The 23,744-nt window shown below is 40.7% G+C and overlaps 1 protein-coding gene across 5 annotated transcripts in view; it reads left to right on the top strand.

The window, feature by feature from the left end:
- The first annotated feature begins 7,272 nt into the window (after positions 1 to 7,272).
- The window catches only part of LOC127623269 (chromodomain-helicase-DNA-binding protein 2-like), a 45,304-nt gene continuing 28,832 nt past the window's right edge, over positions 7,273 to 23,744 (top strand). For 3 of the 5 annotated variants that reach the window (XM_052097649.1, XM_052097648.1, XM_052097650.1), the window contains exons 1-5: positions 7,274 to 7,548; positions 8,957 to 9,017; positions 9,184 to 9,233; positions 15,738 to 15,792; positions 21,292 to 23,325. In XM_052097649.1, the coding sequence (XP_051953609.1) occupies positions 23,267 to 23,325 (59 nt within the window). In that variant the 5' untranslated portion in view covers positions 7,274 to 7,548; positions 8,957 to 9,017; positions 9,184 to 9,233; positions 15,738 to 15,792; positions 21,292 to 23,266. Of the gene's footprint in view, positions 7,549 to 8,956; positions 9,018 to 9,183; positions 9,234 to 15,737; positions 15,793 to 21,291; positions 23,326 to 23,744 lie in introns of all 5 variants that reach the window. The other 2 variants (XM_052097646.1, XM_052097651.1) reach the window with 2 other exon arrangements.

Genomic DNA, 23,744 nt, shown 5'->3' with positions numbered 1-23,744 from the left:
TAATTCAATGCATACTTTTTAAATATTTATACACTGTATCATATGAAACATTCAGAAAAAGCATTAAGGGTATTGTTTCATAAAAAATGTACCCTTATCTGCTCATCTGAAATGCTGAGAAAAGTAACAGGTAACACGTGACACTGCCGTCTAGTTGGGCGATACCAACTTGTACAACGGAGACGGGCTTCAGTTTTTTGTCTCAATATGTCAGACTCGAAGCCACGCAATTGCAAGGTATCTCATACAAAATTATTTTCAGCATTAATAAAGTAGGCCTATATAAACAAGGACAGATGCATGATGGGGACATGTGCCCCCTCCTTCCAATACACGACAGTGGATTTGAATGTCTATTTAGGATATTTAAATGTATGTCACCTCTCAAATATTGTTAAACTAGTTATTAAAGAACTGCTTTTTGCTTTACATCTAGTATAATGTGACACAAATAACACCAGTACATATAACACCACTGGCTTGTACACCTCTTTCTAATCTATGAATATTTGGTATCTATCTATCTATCTATCTATCTATCTATCTATCTATCTATCTATCTATCTATCTATCTATCTATCTATCTATCTATCTATCTATCTATCTATCTATCTATCTATCTGTCTGTCTGTCTGTCTGTCTGTCAAAATTAATTGTCGAGTCTTGCTTACACACACACAGTAGTGTGTGGTAAGCTTGATGGCCTACCTATAAGAGAAGCCACCTGGTGCATTAGCCAACATATATGTGGCAGGATTTACGAGAAGGAGGAGACAGCCAAGGGCTGATCCAATTACAGTTGCTAAGTTACCAACAGACTAGCTGTTGGAGAAGATGGAAATGAGCCTTTTGGACAGAGCTAAGGTTCTGCTACTGCTCATACAATACCTGCATAGTGCAAATAGGTTTTTTCTTGTTAATTCTTGCTGCATTGGAAAAAGTACTGTTTACTGAAAGCACTGTATGCATTAATAGACAGTACAACACTACATTCTACTTAAAGGAGTAGTTTACAGAAAAACGTATCGGTTACCTAACGTAACCTCGGTTCTCTCTAGATGAGGGAACGAGTATCCATCTAGATAGTGTCTGTTTCGAGGCGGCGAGACCTTTGGTGCGCCAACGAAAAGCTGCTCAGAGTGTCTGAAAGCGGCGGAGCGCGCGGTATACAATCTCAGTGCTCTGACTGGGCAAAGGAGATTGGCGTCGCGTTCGCTATCGGATGCTAGTAGCGCCTTTAGGGAAATGACCTGTGCTCTGAAAGGAGTACCGAGCACCTTGGGAACATAGCCGTGTCTAGGTTTTAAAATGACCTTGGAGTCACTTGGTGCAAACTCAAGACACACAGCGCTGACAGACAGCGCGTGAAGGTCTCCCACACGTTTGACTGATGACAGGGCAGTCAGAAAACGGTTTTGAGTGAAAGGTATTTCAAATCCACGGATTGAAGTGGTTCGAAAGGGGGCTTTCATAGTTTCGAGAACTATAGAAAGATCCCAGATAGGAACCGATGGGGGCGCTGGGGTTCATCCTTCTAGCTCCCCTAAGGAAGCGGATGACCAGCTCGCTTTTTCCCCATGACTGGCCGTGCAGGGGTTCAGCGAACGCCGCAACGGCTGCCACATACACTTTGAGCGTGGATGGGGATCTGCCCTTATCCAGCAGCTCTTGTAGAAATACGAGCAGCTGACGACACCCCACATGTCCGCGGGTCCAGGTCTCTGTCGGTGCACCATTTTGAGAACACAGACCATTTTGACGCATAGAGTCGTCTTGTGGAAGGGGCTCTAGCGTGTATAATGGTATTTATTACTCCTTCTGGCAGAGCGACGGGTAGTCGTTGATCACCCACGCATGCAGCCCAGCTCTGGGTGGGGATGCCGGATTGTGCCGCGAGCTTGAGAGAGGAGATCTGCTCTCATTGGGATGGGCCACGGCGCTGTCAGTGACAGCTGCGTAAGCTCCGGGAACCATGTCTGATTCTCCCAACGCGGGCTATGAGGAGCACAGAGTGACGCTGCTTCCCTGATCCTCTGCATTACCTGTGGCAATAGCGCAGACGGGGGAAGGCGAAGCGGCGCCTGGGCCAGTCCTGGGCCAGCGGCCCTCGCTCGAGAAAAATATCGGGCAGTGAGAGTTCTCTTCTGACGCAAAGAGGTCTATCTCTGCTCTGCCGAATAGGTGCCATAACGCCTGGACTGTTTGAGCGTGCAGGGACCATTCCCCTGGGGAATATTGTCTCTGGACAGTCTGTCCGGGCCGCCGCTCAGGTGGCCTGGCACGCGCGTCGCCCTCAGCGAGCGCAGGTGGCACTGGGACCAACTCAGTATGCGTTCCGCCAGATGGAAAAGGTTCCTGGATCTGACACCGCCCTGACGGTTTAGGTAGGATACCACAGATCTGTTGTCCGAACGGACCAGGACGTGGTGACCCTGAATGACCGGAGAAAGCGCACGAGCGCATACTCGACCGCTATCATTTCCAGACAATTTATGTGAAGGAGCTTTTCCTGAACTGACCATAGGCCGAAAACCGGAGAGCCCTCGCGAGACCGCGCCCAACCCGTGTTGGACGCTGCCTGTCGAGATGACTTTTTCGGCGAGATACAGCTCCCATTGTCACTCCTCGCTGATACCACTCGGCCACTGTCCAAGGCTGCAGAGCTGAAAAACAGGTCTGAGTCACCTTGATGGGCTAGGCCTGTGGCCCAAGCCCGGCGAGACGCCGGGTGCTTAGCCAATGCTGAAGCGGGCGATGTGCAGTAAACCCAGCTGAAGTACTGCTGCGGCTGAGGCCATGTAACCTAGCACTCTCTGGAATTTCTTCAGAGGCGTGAGGCTGTTCATCTGAAAAGATGCGGCTAGTCGCTGAACACGGCGCCGCTGTGTAGATAAGCGAGCCGCCATTGCCACGGAGTCTAGTTCTATTCCAAGGAAGGAAATTGTCTGACTGGGCTGTAGTGAGCTCTTGGTCCAATTGACTGCAAGACCCAAACTGTTCAGATGGCTGAGGAGAACTGCTCTGTGAGACAGAAGCTCCATATGTGACTGTGCCATAATCAGCCAGTCGTCCAAATAGTTCAAAATTCGCAAACCCCAACTCCGCGAGGGGTGCGAGCGCCGCATCCATGCACTTCGTGAAAGTACGGGTGCTAAGGACAGGCCGAACGGGAGGACGGTGTATTGATAAACATGGCCGCCGGCGTAATCTCAAGAATGGCCTGTGACGGGATTTACCTGAATCTGAAAGTATGCATCTTTCAGATCGAGAGAAATAAACCAGTCCCCTGGCGCACATGCCCGAGGAGTTTCCTGATTGTAAGCATTTTGAATGGTCTTTTGCAAGCACCTTGTTCAAAACCCTGAGATCTAATATGGGTCTGAGGCCGCCGTCTTTCTTGGGAACAAGAAAATAACGGCTGTAAAGCCCCGACTCGCTCAGAGAGGGTGGCACTTTCTCTATGGCCCTTTTGCACAGAAGGCTTGCTATTTCTGAACGAAGCATGCACGCTGCTTCCGTGTTCACAGTGGTTTCGAGCCAGCTCTGAAGCGAGGAGGGCGGCGATCGAACTGTAGCAAATAGCCCTGTTGTACTGTGCTTAACACCCACTTGGATATCCCTGGAATAGCTTCCCACGCTTTGAAGCTGTAACGCTAGAGGGTGAATGGCCAATTCGCTCTGATTGCCGCGACACAGAGCTGAACAAAATGTGTGAGCGCGTTTAGTGTGTTTATGCATGATTGCTCGCAGACAGCATGAACAGGCTGTTTTGTGAGTGACTTCCGATTGGAATGAATGGGGAAAGAGTCACATCTGTTACGTGATGCGTAAGCATAGTCATGGGCACGGGACTTACACACAGAGGAATGTTTGCTGGCCGTGTAACAGAGCGGGCAGAGAATGGGCGCCGCGACGTATTCGTGGGCGCATTTATTGACTCTAGCGCTCGAGCGGTTCGTGAATCGCTTTATGTGAGCGTGCTCTGGTGGGGACACGAGACATGCAGTGCTTGTGTGCAGAAGTGAACACTGGATTGTGGGCACGTTTTCTACACATAGGGCTGGTCGTGTGACAGAGCGGCCAGAGAATGGGCGCCATGACGCATTTGTGGGCGCCTTCATTGACTCTGACGCTCGAGCGGTTCAGTAATCGCTTTATGAGAGCGTGCTCTGATAGGGGCACGGATGTGTTATGCTTGTGTGTAGGGGCGAACACAGGGTTGTGGGCACATTTTCTACACATAAGACATGTTTGCTCTTTACAAGATTTATTTGGGTCGCCGTGAAAACGGCGTTTGAGTGCAGGCAAGCGGGCAGTGTCACCGGCTTGTTGGCTGCTAAATTCACCACTGCAGTAGCCTGAGAGAAGGGGACTGACAGGGGGCGAAGCTTTGATGGTTGTCGTTTGTTCAACAAAGCTAGGAGGACTTCGGTTGTTCAGGTTTCAGCGCAATCTTAGGCCGAGGGGCGGTGGTCTACGGCGGCTGTCTGAGCGCGATCTGGGGCGTCCGCCCTGTCAGCGCTGGGAAGTCTGGCTTTGTTGAGCTGGGCGCTGTGAAGATGCTCGTGCAGGAGGCTGGTTACGTGGGCGGCCTGCAGAGGAGCTAGCGCGGCGAGGCAGGAAGAGATTCATGGCTTGGGTGGCTTTCTGGACTTCCGAAAAACGGTCAACAATGCCACTTACCACGGAACCGAAGAGACCGGACGGAGAGAGCAGCGCTGAGTAACGTGGAGCTTCAGTTTCTCCCATGTCGGCTAGCGTTAGCCACAGGTGTCTCTCGGTTACAGTCAGCGAGGCCATGCACTTCCCTATAGCTTGGGCTGCAGCTTTGGTGGCGCTGAAGGGCGAGGTCCGTCGCGCTCCTTAGATCTGTAACAGCCTCTGGGTGCCTGCCTCTCTCATCCCACTCCCGAAGAAGGTCCGCTTGGAGGATCTGCAAGACGGCCATGGAATGCAGAGCAGATGCGGCTTGGCCGGGCGGCGGAATAGGCGCGCCAACACAGGCGGAAGTAGTTCTGCAGGCCTTAGACGGGAGCACTGGTTTAGACCGCCATCTCGCGGAGGGCGGGCAAAGGTGTGCTGCTACCGAATCCTCGACCAGGGGATGGAATAGTAGCCCTTCGGCGGCGCCGTCCACTGAAGCGAGAGCGGTGGAGACGTGGGATCGAGTCCTGGCCGAGAGAGCGCTGCTCCACGATTTAGAGAGCTCGGTGTGGAGTTCCGGCAGGAAGGAGCGCCGCTGGCGCGGTGACGGCTTTGAAGAAAACAGCCATCGAGTCTGTTGGGAGCCTGCTCAGAGGGCGGTGACCACTCGAGCCCGAGGCGGTCGACAGCCTGTGTGAGGAGGCGTATCAGTTCCCCTTCGACTCGGCGCGGGTCCTGCTGGATTCCTGGGCCGTTGAGGAGGCTTGTGACCACTCCTGCTGTCCGAAGCCATGATGGAACAGCAGCCTTTGTCCTCCGCCTCGCTCTCCGAGGTGGCAGCAGTGCGCCGCCGGGCGGCAACTGCGCGGCTCCGGGGCGGGGAGGGTGAACGCGATGCTCGAGGGAGGGGCTCCGGCGAGACAGTCGCTTCTAAAACCGGTTCCGGCAGCCTTTGGGAGCGGCGCTTCTTCGGCGCGGCGAAACAGAAGGCGCGGCAGCTCGGTTTTGCATACTTCGAGTCGAGCCCGCAGGGTCGACATCGAAGCTCCTCGCAGAGGTCGCATCCGCCGTCAGCGAGGGCGAGCTCTGCATGCCCCAGTCCCAGGCAGAGAGCGCAGATGATGTGTCGGTCTCCGGCGCTGAGAGGAGCGCGGCATGAGCCGCAGGAAGTGCGAGGCATCTTTAAAAAGACGCTCGATACTCTTTTGTGAAGTTCGCTGAGGAACTTAGCTTGCTCTAAAAAAGGATACGTCGCCGGATGGCGTAGCTCGCAGGATGGCTGAAGGTGGCGAAGACGGCCGGCTTCTTCGAGCGCTGTCCACGCTTGCTAGATGCCCCTCGAACGGCGACGCGGCTTCCAGTTCAGAGATGCGAAGAGCTTCGCTGAAGAGATGAAAATCGGGGTTCCAGCCTACGAACTACGCTTATATGCACTGTAGTCACGCCCTTTTTGGCGGGCTTTGATGCAGTGAGCGCGCGGACGCCTCTCATTGGATGCGAGTTTGCCCAAGCTCGTCTATAGGCTGCAGCAGTTGCCGCAGAGCAGCCAATGAGCTCGCTAGCTAGCCCGCTCAAGGTCTGCAGCTGCCGCACTGCGTTGACAATGGATACAAAATTAAGGATAATTTTTTGGCTTCAATATCTCAGAAAAGATGAATCTTTCCCGTAGCGTAAGCTAGCTTAACCTCTCGTAAGAGAACTAAAATTCTCTCATCATTTACTCAAAGCCTCATGACAGATGTGAGTTTCTTTTTTCTGCATAAAACAAAAAAGATATTTAGAAGAATATCTCAGCTCTGTAGGTCCAAACTATGCAAGCGAATAGTGACCAAAACTTTTAAGCTCCAAAAAGCACATAAAGGCAGCATAAAATAATCTACAACTCCAGAGTGTTTAATCCATGGCTTCTGAAGTGATCTAATTGATTTTGGATGAGAACAGGCCAGAATATAAATCCTTTATAACTTTAAATCTTGACATCTGCAGTCTCATTTGCAATCATGATTTTAAGCTCGATTACTCCTCCAAGCGCCATCTAGCACTCTGCACATGCATCAAGCACTAGGAAGTGTAATCAAGCTTGAAGAGACTGCAATGGCAATATGTACAGTGAAAAACAAGTAATAATTTGGTCTATTATCACCCTAAACTGATTGGATTATTTCAAAAGACATGAATGAAACCACTGGATAACTTTTATGTTGCCTTTATGTGCTTTTTGGTGCATCAAAGTCCTGGCCACCTTTCACTTGCAGTGATGAAATTATTATGGAGATATTATTCTAAAAATCTTTATTAATTTTCTAATTTGTGACTATTAATTTAAGGGACATTTAAATTAATATAGCCTTGCTGGAGTGGCAGCTTGTTTTGGCTCACCTGGATCTCTCAATAAAGTAGGCTAGTTTTTATACAAGACATTGAAATGTTGTTTCTCCACGACTACAGAATACCTCAGTAAATTTGTTATTATATCCAAAATACTAATCCTAAAATAAAATTAGTGTACTGTTGATAAATATAAATTATTTTAAAGCTATCAAACGTTACTGTTTATTATAGGAACAGGAATGCGTATTATTATTTGTCGTTGTCTATAAAATGTTTACGATCCCTTAAGTTATTATGTATCCAATGGATGCTGTGTTTCTTCTACCCATAATGCTGCAGTGAGAGGAAGTTGACTGCGCTTACGTTGTAGCACAGGGGGTTGTCCACCCAGTACAACAGCACAGGCATAGAAGACGACGAGCGCAGACTGGAGAGAAGAGATAGCAGTTGAGGTTGAAGATGGTGGCGCAGCGCGAACTGAGAGAGAAGATCCTATTAAAACGAAATATATTAACGGAAAGGATGATGTCGACACGCTCAGATGAAAGAGCAGATCTCAACGGTGGTATTAAGGTAAAATTTCACTATAGGATGTAACTTATTAACGTGTTTGAGCCGTTGAAGTGACGCACCAAACATGGTGGAAGACGGGAGTGTTCGACGAGGTGTTGTAAAATGGCCATGGACTGATAAATGGTATTCCGTCGAGTAAATCGACGATTTCCTGATCGAAACATTTTTTTAGAAAAACAATACTTGGCTATGTTACAGGAAACATGTGAATATTTCAGCTGACACCAACGACGAGAAATAAGAATTTAACTGTCTACGTATTTTAAATTTGCTTTGTCCTTGACAGGAAAAAATGTCCTTGTAACACGCATAAGCCGGAACAATTATTAAAATGTAAATGTTGTAAAAAAACATTTTGAATGTTTTGAACGTACCATCTCCAGTCACAACAGTTTGGGTATCTTCAGGTTGATTTCAAATTATTTTCTTGAATAAACAATTTTATTGAATATTTCAATGCATTTATTGTGTGTTAATGTCTTATAAATATGATTTTTTTTCCTTCTGATTTTCCTTATTTAATTTATACAGAGGACATTTAGGAAATGTCGACTTGCCGTAGGAATTAGTTTGTAATTTTTATGTTTTACTTTATTTTACGATTATATTGTTATATGCATAACATATATTATTTAAATGTATATTCATTTAATGTTCATTTTCCAGTAGATAATGAACACAGGTAAATGTATCAACTTGTATTTATTTTGTTTTGAAATACATTTATGCTGTGTTTTTCGATGTTAAATAATAGGGTGTTGGCTTTTAACCCGTTGTGGACCACAAGAGAATTGTATTTTTTATAAAAAAAAACGTAAAACTCAAACTTACACTTTCTATTTTTCCATTTTGGTAAAGACAATTTTCACACGTTTGGTACTGTTTAAAGTACTAATTGCCCAAAATGTGTACTATTATTGATAAATTTAAAAATGTTATCTTATTAAAATGGATTTTCTTCAAAGGTTGTTACTAGTACTTAATAGAAAAGCAATGGTATAACTTAACCGTACTATTTTTATTTAGTCTATCCATAGTCTAAAATGTTAGTTTTAAAATATCATGTGTTCTGGGCTGTTAATATCTACGTATAGAACCAACTTTTTACTCAAACATTTTTACAATCTAATGTTACATGTAAGAATAAATGAAAATAAACAAACTTTCAGTGATGATTCCATTTGTTGGAGATTTTTGATTTATGTTTATTTTGTGCATATTAAGTACTGTCATTTTACCATAGAGGATTCAGAATAATGTTTTAACGGTTCAAAGTCTACCTTATGTATTTTATGCAGAGAAACTGCATGACTAAATCATTTATTTTTAACATTTTGATTCTGAAGTGAGTGTAAATGTTTAAAATAGTTTTCCTAAAACTGAATTCTCATTTCCCCCCCACGTACAGGCATCAGAACAACTGGATGAAGGATGATGGGAGTTTGGTTGATTTGTCATGCATGGTTAACGTGAGTATCAATAATGTACTTTAGTTTCTAGAGTATGATCTGTAGATTGTCTTTGCGCAATCCTGTGCGCCTTAATTACCTTGTTATATTTGATCACCACTAGGTTGTGCTCTAAATTTAATTGTAGTATGAATCAAATCTAATATAATCCTTGTGTCACTTAAAGGTTTGTGATCTACCTTGCATTGAAGACTGACAACGAAAAGTGTTTCCAATGTAAGTATTGCAATGTAAAGAAACCCTTTGAAAAAGTATTACAGCAGTGAACATTTTATTTATTTTAGTTTTATTTACTTAAGAGCTAACCATATGCTATGTTTTCATATGCTTTGAGTCCATAAATGCCTGAATTTGGCCTCAAGAATATGTAGAATGGCAGTTTTTTCCACAATGTGACCACAAAACAATAAAATTAGATATAGAGTAGGAGAGTGATCTCAATCATTTACATTTTCAAAAAGTAGTCCGCAACAATAAATTGTGAAATGCACATATTCCCGCCCCAGATATTAAATATGGAACCTGTCAAAAGAAATCTAGAATTTGAATTTGCTCTGGCAACCATATATATATATATATATTTTTTATTACCATAACTTTTTGTTAACGTAACGTTAATGATTAGCTACTTGCTAGCTAACATTTGTTGAACGAAACAAATTTTATACAAACCTTTTTGAAGTTAAATCTTGCAGTTATTAATAGAATTAAATTTCTATTAAACCTGCCACTGTATTGCATGATATTGTGAGTTGGGCAGATTATGAAAAACTTTTTAAACACAAATGTTTTCCTAGTTTAGTTTATCATCAAAATTAACCATAGTTTCGAACTTCTGGGTAAGACATTGTTTATATGACCCAGTGTGACTGAAGCACAAAATGGCGCTGCATGCGTCACAGTAAATCAGTACTCTCTTCTGTCATCTACAATAAAAAAAGTGCATGATGCCCAAAAAATTTGGGGTTTTCAGCACAAGCAGCATCACACATTCACTTTGCAGTGTGCAGCACATGCAGACTGTATATTTATTTAATCGCATCCATTTGCATTTTAATAATCACACGTTGACATCACATTAGGACATCTCACAATTTTAATTTGAGTAATTTTCCATTTCTGTGTAAAAGGAGTACCAAAACACTCAAATAAGCATGTGAGCATTTGAAAGCAGCCGTGTGTTATTCTGACAGTGCACGAGGACCGAATTGAGTCTGTGCTCGGTACTGTACAGGCATGAAAACTCCTCACCTTTCGGCGAATTTCGCCGTTTTAAAAAAAATGGGTCACCTACGTGACTTGTGCAGATCCGATGAAAAAACATTTGGGGGGGGTGTTGGGGTGTGTGTGATGTATCTATAGTTACCATAAACTTCGCGGCTTTAAAAACCAGTCATCATTCCTAATGCCGAAACCTGACAGCCAATCCGAGTCAGAGTACCTGCTATATCTCTATAGTTACCATAAACTTCGCGGCTTTAAATACCAATCATCATTCCTAATGCCGACTGACAGCCAATCCGAGTCAGAGTACCTGCTATATCTCTATAGTTACCATAAACTTCGCGGCTTTAAATACCAATCATCATTCCTAATGCCGACTGACAGCCAATCCGAAGTCAGAGAGTACGGCAGAATTTTTTTCAAAGTCACACCGCGAATCTGACAACTGGACACACTGCCGAACAAAGACAGTTCTGCACGTCGAAAAGCAAGCCTGAGGTAAGTTAGCTTACAATGTTATTTGCATTCTCTATGGGTTCCGGGAGGGCTCGCACTAACGTGCTTTCATACAGTACGTGACCTTAACTTGTGCAGCGATTGGTGGAAAAAATATACCTCTATTAATAATATTTAACGACGTGACTTCCAATAATTTCCTCAGTGCATAACTTACTTGATTCCACAGACATATTCTCCATCTGTAAATGTTAGAAAGTTATGCAAATATTTCCATTTTGAGGTCATGAGTGGACGAGCCTTCAGCAGGCTAAACTTCCGTGAACGAGCATGCGCGCCGAACAGACGGAGCGCAATAGAATAGGAGCGCAATAATTCTGACTAAAATATACATTAACACTAAATAATAAATAGATTTTGCTAATATATTTGTTGTTGAATATTTGTTGTTGATGGTTAACATAAATGTGCTAGAGAATTTCAAACCTACAAGTGTATTTTTATGATATCAGTTTTGTTTTTATTTTCATTTTAAGTTTAGTAAATTTTACTACTTCTTTAAAAAGCATTATTTTGTTTTTAGATCGTAATGTTTGCAATGTTAGAGTGTAATGTGATTTAACCCCTTTTTTGGATAGACTGAAAGGTTGCATTCACTGTTTGTTTTCATAGCCTTCAATATGAACATTGTTTGTAGGACAATATGTACCAGGATATGAAATAACTTTTTTTTTGTTTAAATTAAATACAGATTTAAAAAAAAAAAAGTTAAATACTGAGATTATACCATCGCCATTTAGCCCCAAAATTCAGATTTCTTTGGCAATTGCCCAGCCCTAACTTATGGCATGCTTTAAATGCTGAATTTCCATTTTTAGTGAAGCAGTAGGCTAATGATAAATTAACAATTATCCGTTCTGCATTAATAATTCAATTTGTTTGAGCCTGGAGCAGAAATGCTCCCTTGCGAGGACTGTTTTTACGGGCCCTTGAGATTCTGGTTCAGGCGAAAAAGAAAAAATAATGTGTTTTGTGTAAATACTTGCCTCCACACATTAAAATGGCCCCCATATTTTGTATGTTTTATGTGTTACTATATTTTCAATTTATTCTTTGTGCAGCAAATGTGAAATGAATGAGAAAAATTAAAATGTGCTATATACAGTATATAAAGTCGATCGGATTGGATTTTTTTGCTACCGTTTTCTTCTCACCTTTTTTACCCCTGACCAGTTTTCATGCCTGACTGTAGAAACACTGGTATGGTTATATATTTTTTATTTTAGTGTCAACTTGGTACCGAAGTATTAACCATTAATAAGGAATCAAATGCCCTGCTGATGTTCACTCTAGTTTTCGCTTGACCATGATCACGTTCCCGCTTAGCCAGACGGGATTCAGTAGATTTTTATTTTGCTTACTCTTGAGTTGTCGGTGTTGTGCTGGGAGCCAGACGTTTGCTGAATTTTATCTCTAAGATAACGTTACCTAGTGTTGCAGTTTGTTGTCACTGTTAAATAGCAGAAGCACTGAGGCAAGGCTCTCGGGAGCGTTCATAAACGTCATATCCTTTGGATTTTCCCGGCAAAAGCGACCCGCTCCCTTTGCATGAAAAGCGGTCTACAGGCTTTAATAGGCAACCTAGGAAGTCAGAGAAGGGCTCTTTTTTTTACTTATTGCACCTTTAATCAGTTAATGGCTTAACTGACAACTGTTTTGAATGAATGGAACTCTTATGGAAACTGGTCTCCTAACAGTTTGAAAAACCCCTTATTTTCATCCTGCCTCCGGAGGCAGAATTTTTCCTGGTTTCGGCCGATTGCAACTTCAAAGTAAAAGCGCTTCAAGTGCGCTATAAGTAAATGTCGTATTCTCTATGCACGTGTGTACAATTGGTTTGATTCGGTGTGTTTTGAGAAAATGCGATTGCTTATGTGGACATGTTATCCATGGTTGCTGCACTACTGTGTGTACTGTTATTTCCTTACAAATATATTTAAACAAATTTAATGTGCAAATAAATTAATACAATTTGGTGATTAAACAGAAATCATAAGAAACTGCTATCTACCATTTTAAGATACATTAACCTTGTAAAAAAATAACCTAAAAAAAATAGTTTTGTGTGAAATTGAGTAAATCTAGTGCTAAATACATTTTCTTTTTGTTTCTATTTTTTTTCTTTAGCAATTTTATGTTTATTTACTTTATTAAATTGTGTAATCGGCATTGTATCATGCGGTCTGAATATGAGCATCAGCCATTAAAAAATCGGTCGACCACTACTCTGAAATACTGTGTATGCACATGCACTTATTAGTGGGTCCACAAGGTGGCTCTACTAACATTTGAGCTGTTGCTGTCATGAAGAAGCTCTAGAACAGGGGTATTCAATTAAAGTTCCAAGAGATCTGGTCTCTAGATTTCCTTCCTAGCAAAGTTCCTGACAATTGTCAGTATAGATATGAAATGACACAAGGAATGGTCATTTTTTTTTTAAATGGTTGGCCTAACTGAATTTCCAAGTTGACAGTAATAGTACTTTGATGGGTTTTTTTTTTCCCCTCTTTACAAAGTCAAAACGGTCTCTTAAAACTGGGCAAGGATTAGGACATTGGGGCTCCAGAGACATGGCCAAAATAGTGTGGTTTGGGGGATCTTCTACCAAAAGATTTAAATATTTCGATTGAGTTCATCAATCAAGAGCACTGTTATAAATATTAAAAGTTAAAAGCAACTAGAGCCTGGGTAACTCAGCGAGTATTGCTGCTGACTACCACCCCTGGAGTCGTGAGTTTGAATCCAGGGTGTGCTGAGTGACTCCAGCCAGGTCTCCTAAACAACCAAATTGCCAGGTTGCTAGGAAGGGAAGAGTCACATGGGGTAACCTCCTCGTGGTCACCATAATGTGGTGTTCTCGGTGGGGCGCTTGGTGAGTTGTGCATTGATGCCGCGGAGAGTAGCTTGAAGCCTCCACATGCTACGTCTCCGTGGTAACGCGCTCAAGCCATGTGATAAGTTGTGCGGATTGACAGTTTCTGACATGGAGGCATCTGAGATTTATCCTCTGCCATCTGGTTTGAGGCGAGTCACTCCGCCACCACGAGGACTTGGAGCGCATTGGGAATTGGGCATTCCAAACTGGGGAGAAGGAAAAAAAAAACAGATAAAAGCAACTGTTTGTTTTGAAGCTGAATGGCAACAGTCCAGTATTACGATATTTTTAGATACCCAAGGGCCATAGGAGGCCTTGTGACTTAAGAAAATATATTGTTTGGTGGTTCAGGGGTATCCCCTGAGAGAAATATTTGAAAATATTAAAGTCTGAATGACCATTTTTATATTTTCCTTAAAATGAAAATCTACCAACAACAATGTACAGCACAATAGTGAAGCTTAAAAATGCTGTTAGCTAAAGTTAAGTAGGCCTATCTAAGTTAAGTATTCAGACTATCAAATAATGGAAACTTTCTCATAAGAACCTTCACTATTCTACTAGTAAAATAATTTTTTATTTTTTTTTTTGCCATTTATGCGAGTGATGATCTTTGATTCATTTTCACACAAAAAATCTGTTTGTGAAAGACTTAAAACATGCTGATTACAGGGCTTAAAGTATTCCGGCACCCTGCCGGATCTCCGGCGTGCAGCCGTGAGGGAAAAAAATAAAATTATATTTGGGAACCTGCGCATGCGGTTTAATATTTTCTAGTCAGTTTATTTCACCTACCAATCATATGCTCTAACTAACGTTACAAGCCTATCAGAAGCAGAGAAGGGCGGGTCCTGGCAACAGAGTATGATTGACACCCATACGTCAATCTCACTTTAGCGTTGTCGGTGAAATGGAGCTTAAGTTTATGAAGCCTGGGGATGATGTCCTAGCAATAGATAAAGGACTCAAAAATAAATGGCGCTGGGCGTGGATTGAAGAAAGTAGAGATGGCGAGCCTTTTGGCAGTTGGTGCCAGAAACTGAGCGAGCCCGATTTGCTCGAGGAAGCTACTGTATGCCAGCAGTGGTAAGACAGTGCTTGCTCGTCATGATTTAGACTCCGGTCATAGAGCCGCTGCCCGTGCACTCAAACTTACCACGACGTTGCCGGAGCAACTGTTACAGCTGACACACCGTTGTCTATGACTGACCGTGTCTGCGATTTTAAAAATACGTGCAGAACATGATTTGTCATTCAGAATTTCGCAGCCACTGGTCACCCTGTGAAAACTAGCAGAAGACAAAAAAGCGTTAACTAGCCTGTCGGTTTCAAATCAACATGCGAGTTACATGAACACTCCATCTTCTGGTCCAAATGTCTTAAAAAGAACGAGTTTGCAGGACTTTGCTTACAACCTGGAAAAAAAGAAAAAATAAGTGATAATGGCCTTGATTTTCACTTCTAATCTTCAGTTTAGCAGTTCAGTTCTTTAGCACTTTGAGCACTTGTTATTTAAGCACTTGTTATTGTTCAGAAGAAAACACATTATTTGACATATTACTTTTAAATAAATGGTGCAAAGCATAATCATTGAAGAGAAGTGAATCTGTCCATCTCAGTCTCAGTTTACCAGTTTTTTTTAAGCATTTTAAGCTCTTGTTACTGTATTTTTGTTATTATCGTCAATATTTGAAGATAAGTCTGTCTGTGCAGTCCCCCCCACCAAAAAAAAGGTCAGGCTCAGGATTTTCTTTCACTTTAACCCCTGTGATTAATGAAGTATTTTTAGACAGAAAAAACATTATAGTTTAAAGGCAATCTAGAAGCACATTGTCCTGTCACAAACCTGGTTTAGCTGAATGGTCGGAATTAATTTCAGACACATTAAGTTTTCTGCAGTGTGTTTTTACCAAAGATGCCAGTATCCATCTATATTGCTGCTCACTGCCTGAACTCTTGTGCTGTCCACTGCCAAATGGATGACATCATGTTTTACTTAAATTGAATCATGCTACTCACAATTCACACAAATTAAATTAAATCAGAGGAAAGAAGGTTCATACGTGTTATGCCTCAGATCTCAGTGATTATCTTTCTCTTTGCAGATTAACTTTGCCTGAGGATACCTCAGCAATTGTCCAAGGAAGAGAAGACTAATCTGTAAGTCCTTGCAGTGTTATGTGTATTAAAATAGCGTGACCTCTTATGTCTGTCATTATGCTTCAATTCATAATTTGGCCTGAAGTGGTTTTGAGCATATTGTACTCAACATAAAATGGCCATTTTGTCACAAAACGTTGATACAGTTTCTTAAGTTTATACAAAAAGTAAATAAAAAAATCCTGAACCTTTCAAATGCTCTAAGGATGTTTATTGGAAAGGGCTTCCAGTTACAGCTACATGTTCCACTTTTTCACTTTGTATTGATGACACATTTCCTTCTCTTTAGAACCTGAGCATAACCTGGGGCATGCTTGGGTGCCTTCATTATTGAATCTTGTATTCTGTGGAAACCTTGCTTAAGATCAACAACTTCTGATCGGTGGTCTTTTTCAGTGGGGCCGGTTCAGCTTTTGTGAAATTTGTTTTACACGTTTCTTGATTCTGTGTCACAACTGACCTCCTTTTTTGTAATTGGCTGTTCCATACCTTGTTGTGCATTACAGGTACATTGCTTGTATGACATGGGTAGAATTGTGCTCAACTTTTTGATTTTGGGATTGGGATGGATTGTTTATTTGCTGACACAAATCTTTGAAGGAACAGAACTTGGTCTCTAACCATTGCACATGAAATGGTGTGCCTTCTCCAGTCTTTGGTCCCATGTCCTTCACATAAAGTGGCTGGTTAATTGGAGCTGCGACCTAGTTATTGTAGTGAAATTAAATGGTGAATAGAGATTCAATACCATAACCTTAATTTCTAATGGAAATGCAAAACACGATCTTAAAGTAGGGCAGCACGATTATATCAAAAATCACAATTTTCGATTATTGTAATTTCGATTATTAATGTCGATTACATTTTTTAAATTACTGTGACGTCACAATGTAAGCAACCGTGTGGTTCTTCAGAGTAGCAGATGTCAATGGTGGATATGAGCTACGCTCCAGTTTCTTTTAAGCATTATATTGTATTGTATTTTATATTGTAATAATGTTTGTTAAGGTAAGGCAAATGAAAATTATTTTAGATTGATATCTATTGTATAGAATAAATAGAATTATTGCTAAATTACTGCTTAAATAATTAGTCCACTTACAGTAAATAATATGCCATATTCAAACTTATTAACAGATGATTTAAATCAAGTTACTGCGTTCAGTAAGCCCTTTGGTGGCTAGACGGGACCATTCATCCCGTCTGATCTTCAATGGTGATCTTGTCCATGTAAGATCATCGTTCGATCATTTGTGGCCTCCGTGGTTGCGTTGTGGAAATTAAAAAGTCATTTGCGATCGTAGTTTGTGCGATTCGTGAAAATGTTAAATCTACCAATACCAGCTGCGTGGCAAATGGGTCTTATAAGAGCAGAATACAATGACGTTGATTCCTGAAATATGCTATTCATGCCATATTCTTATGGTGGCTACACCTCCAAAACTCACTTGAAACTGAATTTTATTGCTATTTTGTACAAAACAAATTCACATTGGCCTACTTATTAACATAACATAACTGTTATTACATTAATAAATTGTACACCGAAATCGAGCAACCTGACAAACTCTCCCATTACAATGCCTGCGGTCACTCACTGCAGGTTTACACTTTTTGAGACAAAGCTGTCTAATCAGCGTAATAAATACATTATTTACACCTTGTCTGCACCTTGATTAGAACAGGATGGTTTTAGTTTTGTCGTGTTGCTCATTTGCAATGTTTTTAACATCTACGTTTAAAGCGAGTGGTGCAATATGCAGTGAATACAAAATATTTACAAAGTGCTTTTCGGTCTTGTTCTACAGCTTCTTTTCAAGTGTCAGGTGATTTTTCTTCTGTATTAATTTTTGTGCGCTGCGCGAACGGATTAAGAATATAAAGCAAGCATGTGGGCATTCAGATGGTTTAAAACTTGTGCATTAGGATCTGTTGTCATTACTGATAGGATGGAGGACTAATCTAAGCGGCTCTGATTGGCCATTGCCGCTTCATTGCTCAACAGACATGTTTTGGTTGGAATACTCAACCGCTGCAAAAACATGTTGTAAATGGAAACCATTGACGCAACAGGAGCAGACTTAAATTGAACACTGTAATAGTCAGTTTTCCCGATTACATAATCGTGGCAGCTGTAATCGCTATTAGTTTTACAATTAATTGTGCAGCCCAATCTTGAAGTCAAAATTGACTCCGATTTAAAGGTCCCCTGACATGCTTCTTTTTGTAGGCTTTGATATAGGCCTTAGTGGTCCCTAGTACTGTATCTGAAATCTCTTTTACAAAATTCAGCCTTGGTACAGAATTATAGCCACTACAAGCCAACCCATAATGAGCTTTCCTTCAGACGTGCCGTTTCGGTGTCTGTAGTTTTAAATGCTAATGAGGAGGAGAAAGGTGGGGCAAGGTGTAGTGTGGGTGTTTACATTGGATATATTGCAATGGCACTTAGACACGCAGTCGTTCAGATGTTGCGAACTCATCTTTTCACACTCATTCACACCATAAGACAATATTAAAGTGTTAATATCTACATCTTTAAAGAAATATCAACAGTAAAACCTTTACCTCTCCTAAAAAAAGAGAGAAAAATTACCTTTCGGAGTTGTTCACCTCGTGAAGTGCGAACACCGCAGCGTGTGAGCTGTTATTCAGTGCGTATGAGAACTGTCAGCGCAATGTTTCGCGCGATGGTCGTTTTCCTTCAAAGTGGTGGGATTTCTCTTACAAATAGCCTACGTTCAGTCAAAGCTGCGAACGCAGTCAATAGCTTTTAGAAATCCATGGTAACCGAGAAAGCCCTCCACAACTTCGCTCTACTTTGACCGAGTAAATGAAATTTATCCATTGATCCTTCTGGGGATTGGATGAAAGTAGTAAAAAAAAGACTTCTGTGATCATTTGTGCATTCAATTATTGAGCAACTTTTGTGCTTCGATCGGTCACACGCCATGATATCTCTCGAGGATAAACTAAAATCGCGCACGCGCGTTCGTACTTCCTAGCTCGTTTTCTCATTGGCGGGTCAAATTCTCTGGGCGGGCAAAGCAGAGAAGGAGGAGGTAACCACCCCCTATATGACGTCATATAGGGGGAGATTCAAGATCAGCCCGTCTGAGATCTCATTTTCTCACAGGCAGAGAAAGATAGCCAAAACTCGGTTTACACTGACTGAAAATTCTAGACACGAGGGGACCAAATACAGGCTAGGGGAGCTAATATTAATGTTAAAAAACCTCAGAAAGTGAAACTTTCATGTCAGGGGACCTTTAACTTTTCAATGCACGTTCCTTGTCTAATTGTGCACAATTCATGTCTGAAACTGACTTTTCAGACAATGTCAAAAATCATTCACCTTTTCAATGCACATTCCTGGTCTTATTGTGCACAATTCATGTATGAAACTGACTTTTCAGACAATGTCACATCGTTTACATTTTCAATGTACGTTCCTGGTCATCTTGTGTACAATTCTTTTGAAAGCACTTTTCTGATCTTTATTGTATAGGATTCATGTTTGAAACAATGCAACTTTTTGGATAATGTCACGTTTTCAATGCACGTTCCTGGTCTTATTGTGCACAATTCATTTTTGAAACTGACTTCGGACTACGTAACAAACGTTTACATTTTCAATGCCTGTTCCTGGTAATCTTGTGCACAATTCTGTTCAATGCACGTTCTAGTCGTACAGTGCACGATTCATGGTTCGAAACAATGTGACTTTTCGAATAATGTCATGTTTCAATGCGCGTTCCTGGTCTTATTGTGCACATTCATTTTGAAACTGACTTGACTACGTAACAACGTTACATTTTCAATGCCTGTTCCTGTAATCTTGTGCCAATCTGTTCAATGCGCTCTATTCATGGTTCGAAACAATGTGACTTTTCGAATAATGTCATGTTTTCAATGCACATTCCTGGTCTTATTGTGCACAATTCATATCTGAAACTACACTACTTTTTGGACCATGTCACAAATAAGTTACCTTTTTAACCCCTCCCCTTCAACCAGCTGTTCAACTGTAGTATATAACACCTACTTTTCATTATCCAGTAAATTCCCACTGGATAAAACGAAGTCTGTCCTTGTTTTTGTTTTTTTTTACTTTTGAAATATGCCAGATTCTGGAAGTTGTTCCAAACAATGTTTAAAGTTTAATTGTAATTTGGTTCATCATTCAACACTTACAATAAATTATGAGTAATTAGGCTTTGTGACATTTTCAAGCAGTGAGTAAATGCCATTCATTCATTGAGAAGGAAGTTCTAATTTCATTCAAGTTTGAGTCTTATTCACTTGGCAATTTCCATTTCATTTCCATTTGGCCCTTCAATCGCTTCTGAAATTGAAATTTACGTTATACCCTAGAGTCTTCATATGAATGGCCATTGAATATGAAAGACTAATCTGATTTGCAAACTTTGTTGTTTGTTCACTATAATAACAATATTATTACATAGTATGGATATGTTTCAGCCATTCTTTTCAATGCAATGCTAAAGGCCCAGATACACTTTGTTTTTCATGTTTCGGATTGTGCTCTGTTGACCACAAGCTAATATGAATGTGTTTGCATAAGCACTATGATACACTTTTTGTACAGTACAAAAATTTGCCGACAATGGGCCAAATGCGGACAGTCCTTGCAGACTGTTCTGATGACTAAATTCGCATCACTTTGCAATCAGCAATGCGGACAACCGAAGTATAATTTGACCTCAACTAATTGTATTTTTTATACCACACTGTTCTTGCATCAACAAGAATGGCCAATAATACATGAGAAGATACCTTTTTGAGAAACAACTATAGCTAGAAATGGCTAACCACAGAAAACAAAGCTAAATGACAGACATCTGTTTTAAAATAGTTGATGTGGTGTGTATATTCTTGTAATATATGTTGGGAACATCTGAAATGCTGGTCTATTGTCAAGCAACTTTGACTAACATGGAGTAAATTTGTTACAGAGACTTTATAGTTTTCTGCCAGTTGAAATGGTTTATGTAGTGTTTCTTGTGATAATGCTTAAATTGCATGAATAGCACATCTTTCGCAAACTTATTTAGGTGAAAGTAATGAAATCTCATAAAAGCATCTGCGTCAACTTGATAAGTGTGCTTTTGCTAGGATATTATCGTCCAACATGCATATATTGAGAACAATTCATTTATTTTGTAATTGACTATCATCATACTTTCAATGGTGGAGTTGTGCATGTCAATCAATGTTGAAGTCACCCTAATTGATGATTTAAAGCTACCTCGAGGGACGAGGAATCTGTCTAAAACTTTCTTGAGCTTTAATCACTAGTCTAGCTAAAGAAATATATATAAAAATATGTTCTATATAGTATGACTGGTTTATGAAATCATTTAGTCTTTTGATTGATTTTTAAGTAGCCATACCATAGCTGTACATTAGTTTTTATGAAAAGCTATCATGAAGAATACATTGGAGGTTTACATGTTTTTCCTTTTTGATTTCATTAAGAACCAATTCTGGACAGTCATGTGGAGACTTCTGCTTTTTGAGGAAGATGGCGGCACAGATTTTGCTTTTGGATTCGGAAAGAAAGACACGTTTAATTTGTTTGATTTGCTTATGTGCTCAACAATTGTATGTATTTTACATGTTCCTGAGCTCACTCTACTTCTGTGTTTGTATCAATGAAATTATGCCTGTATTTCAAATTTTCAATATGCTATTTTGCTATTATTTTATTTATTTATTTATTTTTTAATAAAATATTCATGATTGAACAATTTCCACTTGCTGTATTTGGATGGAGAATTTTTTTATTAAATTTTATCTTTGTGCTAAACATACAAGCTTAATACATCAAAGTCCAGATTTATTTACTTTTCTCTGACTTTTGAACGTGTTACTATAAATTGTTAACGTTTATTGACAAGCTTGCTGTAGTTAGCTGATATATAAAAAAATACATAAGGGTTTATGTTAAGTCTTTAACTGGCCTTTCAGATATTTTTTTGAGGGGGCAGATAAATTTGTTCGTTGTGTCCCAACGCGAAGTACGCAACATGCAAAATATTTTCAGGATTTATGGTGCATAAATAATCTATTGCATTCAAGGATACAACCACACATTTCTTGTTTAATTAAAACAATTACGCATTTGCTCAGAAGTAGCCGCTGCAAAAGCTTCAGTACCTGCAACTGTCATCTTTAAAATTACTGTTAAAATAATATGATACAATTACACTTACAAAGCTAAGGGTTAAAATGGCCAAATGGTGTCCAGTGTAGTCCAATATTGCAAAATGGCTCCTTGTGTCTCACTTCCTGTCTGTGCAGGAAGTGAAGGCTTCAGATATATTCATATCATAAAGAAAAAGGATAAAACTGCCCTTGGTGCCTACTAATAATTGGCTCCAATACCATAACTGTTGTTTAGTATTAACTTTTACCATTTTAATTTATCTGTAAAATAACTAGTTTTTATTTCAAATAAAAGGGGTGGGACTTTGGTTCATCTCCTGAACTCTGGGTAAATGGAGAGAATGTCAATGAAAGGCTAAAGCGCTCAGAGCTGGGAAGGCGCGTTTGATGGCGGATGAACCTTGGGAAGGGGAGAACGTGGAGCCTCGCACGGCTCTCTTTAGCACTTGTGTCTCAACTTTGGTGAACTTCCAGTTCCGCCCAGGACACTATAGTTGCGCGAATTTGTTCATTTTTTACGTTTTGGAATCTAGAAAGGTTGATGCATAGATTTTGTGACTTTGCTTAGTCTAAAAATGCTTAGCTGCGTGCGTAGAGTGGCCAGGTCGTTGTTTTCACTGCCTTGTACTGGCAGCCATGGCGGTCCTCCATTCTTAGTGCGCTCTGCTGGGCTCATCTCACACACACTCCAGTGAAATAGCCAGCCTTGGATTAATCTTACTATTTTTCGTTTCGAGTATTATTCCGATTATTATTTTCATCAAGAGTCATGGAATATTTTAGATTTTGTTTGCTTTGCTCTAATGGCCAAACAAAGCTATTTTTTGTGAGCTTTGAATGTACTGCTACAATCCTTCTGTCAATGGAATAGGTATGTTTACATTGTTTCTTTTCTGTTGTCTACTTGATTTAGTTTCATCGTGATGTTTTAATCGTCCTTTGTCTCATGACGCAGTAAGAATTTATGCATGTGCCAGTGTGAATCTATTGCCTTGAAATGCCATCGACACGTGTTATTTGACATCGAATAGAGTCAAGCAGGTGTCATTTCAATTCGGCTGCTTTAAACCTTAATATATAATGTAAACATTTATTTATTTTTAATCGTCTGAGTCCAAGTTGCTTTTTTCCATATGTCGCAACGGCAGGACTTTTTTTTTTTTTCTTCTTCTTTTTTTTTTGCTGTCCTTAAAAGCCGACTGACTCGATGGTTCATCCCACTTTCAACTTTTGACAGTCAATATCTGACAAAAGACCTTCATTAACAAAAACCTAAGACAAAAGCATGAAGAATAAGAATAAAAAGCAGGACAAAGAAGGCTCGACCCAAAGCAATGCTTCCAGGTACGATCTTTCATATTTTTCTCCTTTTTTAACATCTGTCTTGATTGTTTACATTTACAAGCATGATTGTGATCCACCTGTGCATTTGTTTAAACCACAGTGTCCGAGAAAGTTTTGGGTTTCGGATCACTGACCTTGGCATAGATGTATAGCCTCACCCTAATTTTGCATGCATTTCTAAAACTGAATACAAGGCCTATGGGCCTTACTGACGGACTTTACAAAAATCTGTACTTAAGATACTCAGTGTTTGTATAGAGATTTGAGCAGTAGGCTACTTGCAAATTGTAATGTTTTAAAATTGTCAAAAGTTTTAAAGTGAATATGGAATGGCCATGTCTGATTAGTTTGTGCTGCATTGCACCACTCTATGTTAGGTTAATAACATTTATACCGTTTTTCTCTCATATCACGTGTTC

The sequence above is a fragment of the Xyrauchen texanus genome, chromosome 29, assembly GCF_025860055.1.
Source record: "Xyrauchen texanus isolate HMW12.3.18 chromosome 29, RBS_HiC_50CHRs, whole genome shotgun sequence".
NCBI classification, from domain to species: Eukaryota; Metazoa; Chordata; class Actinopteri; order Cypriniformes; family Catostomidae; genus Xyrauchen; species Xyrauchen texanus.
Note: the sequence above shows the minus strand (reverse complement) of the source record. Positions and strands in the feature narration are given on the sequence as shown.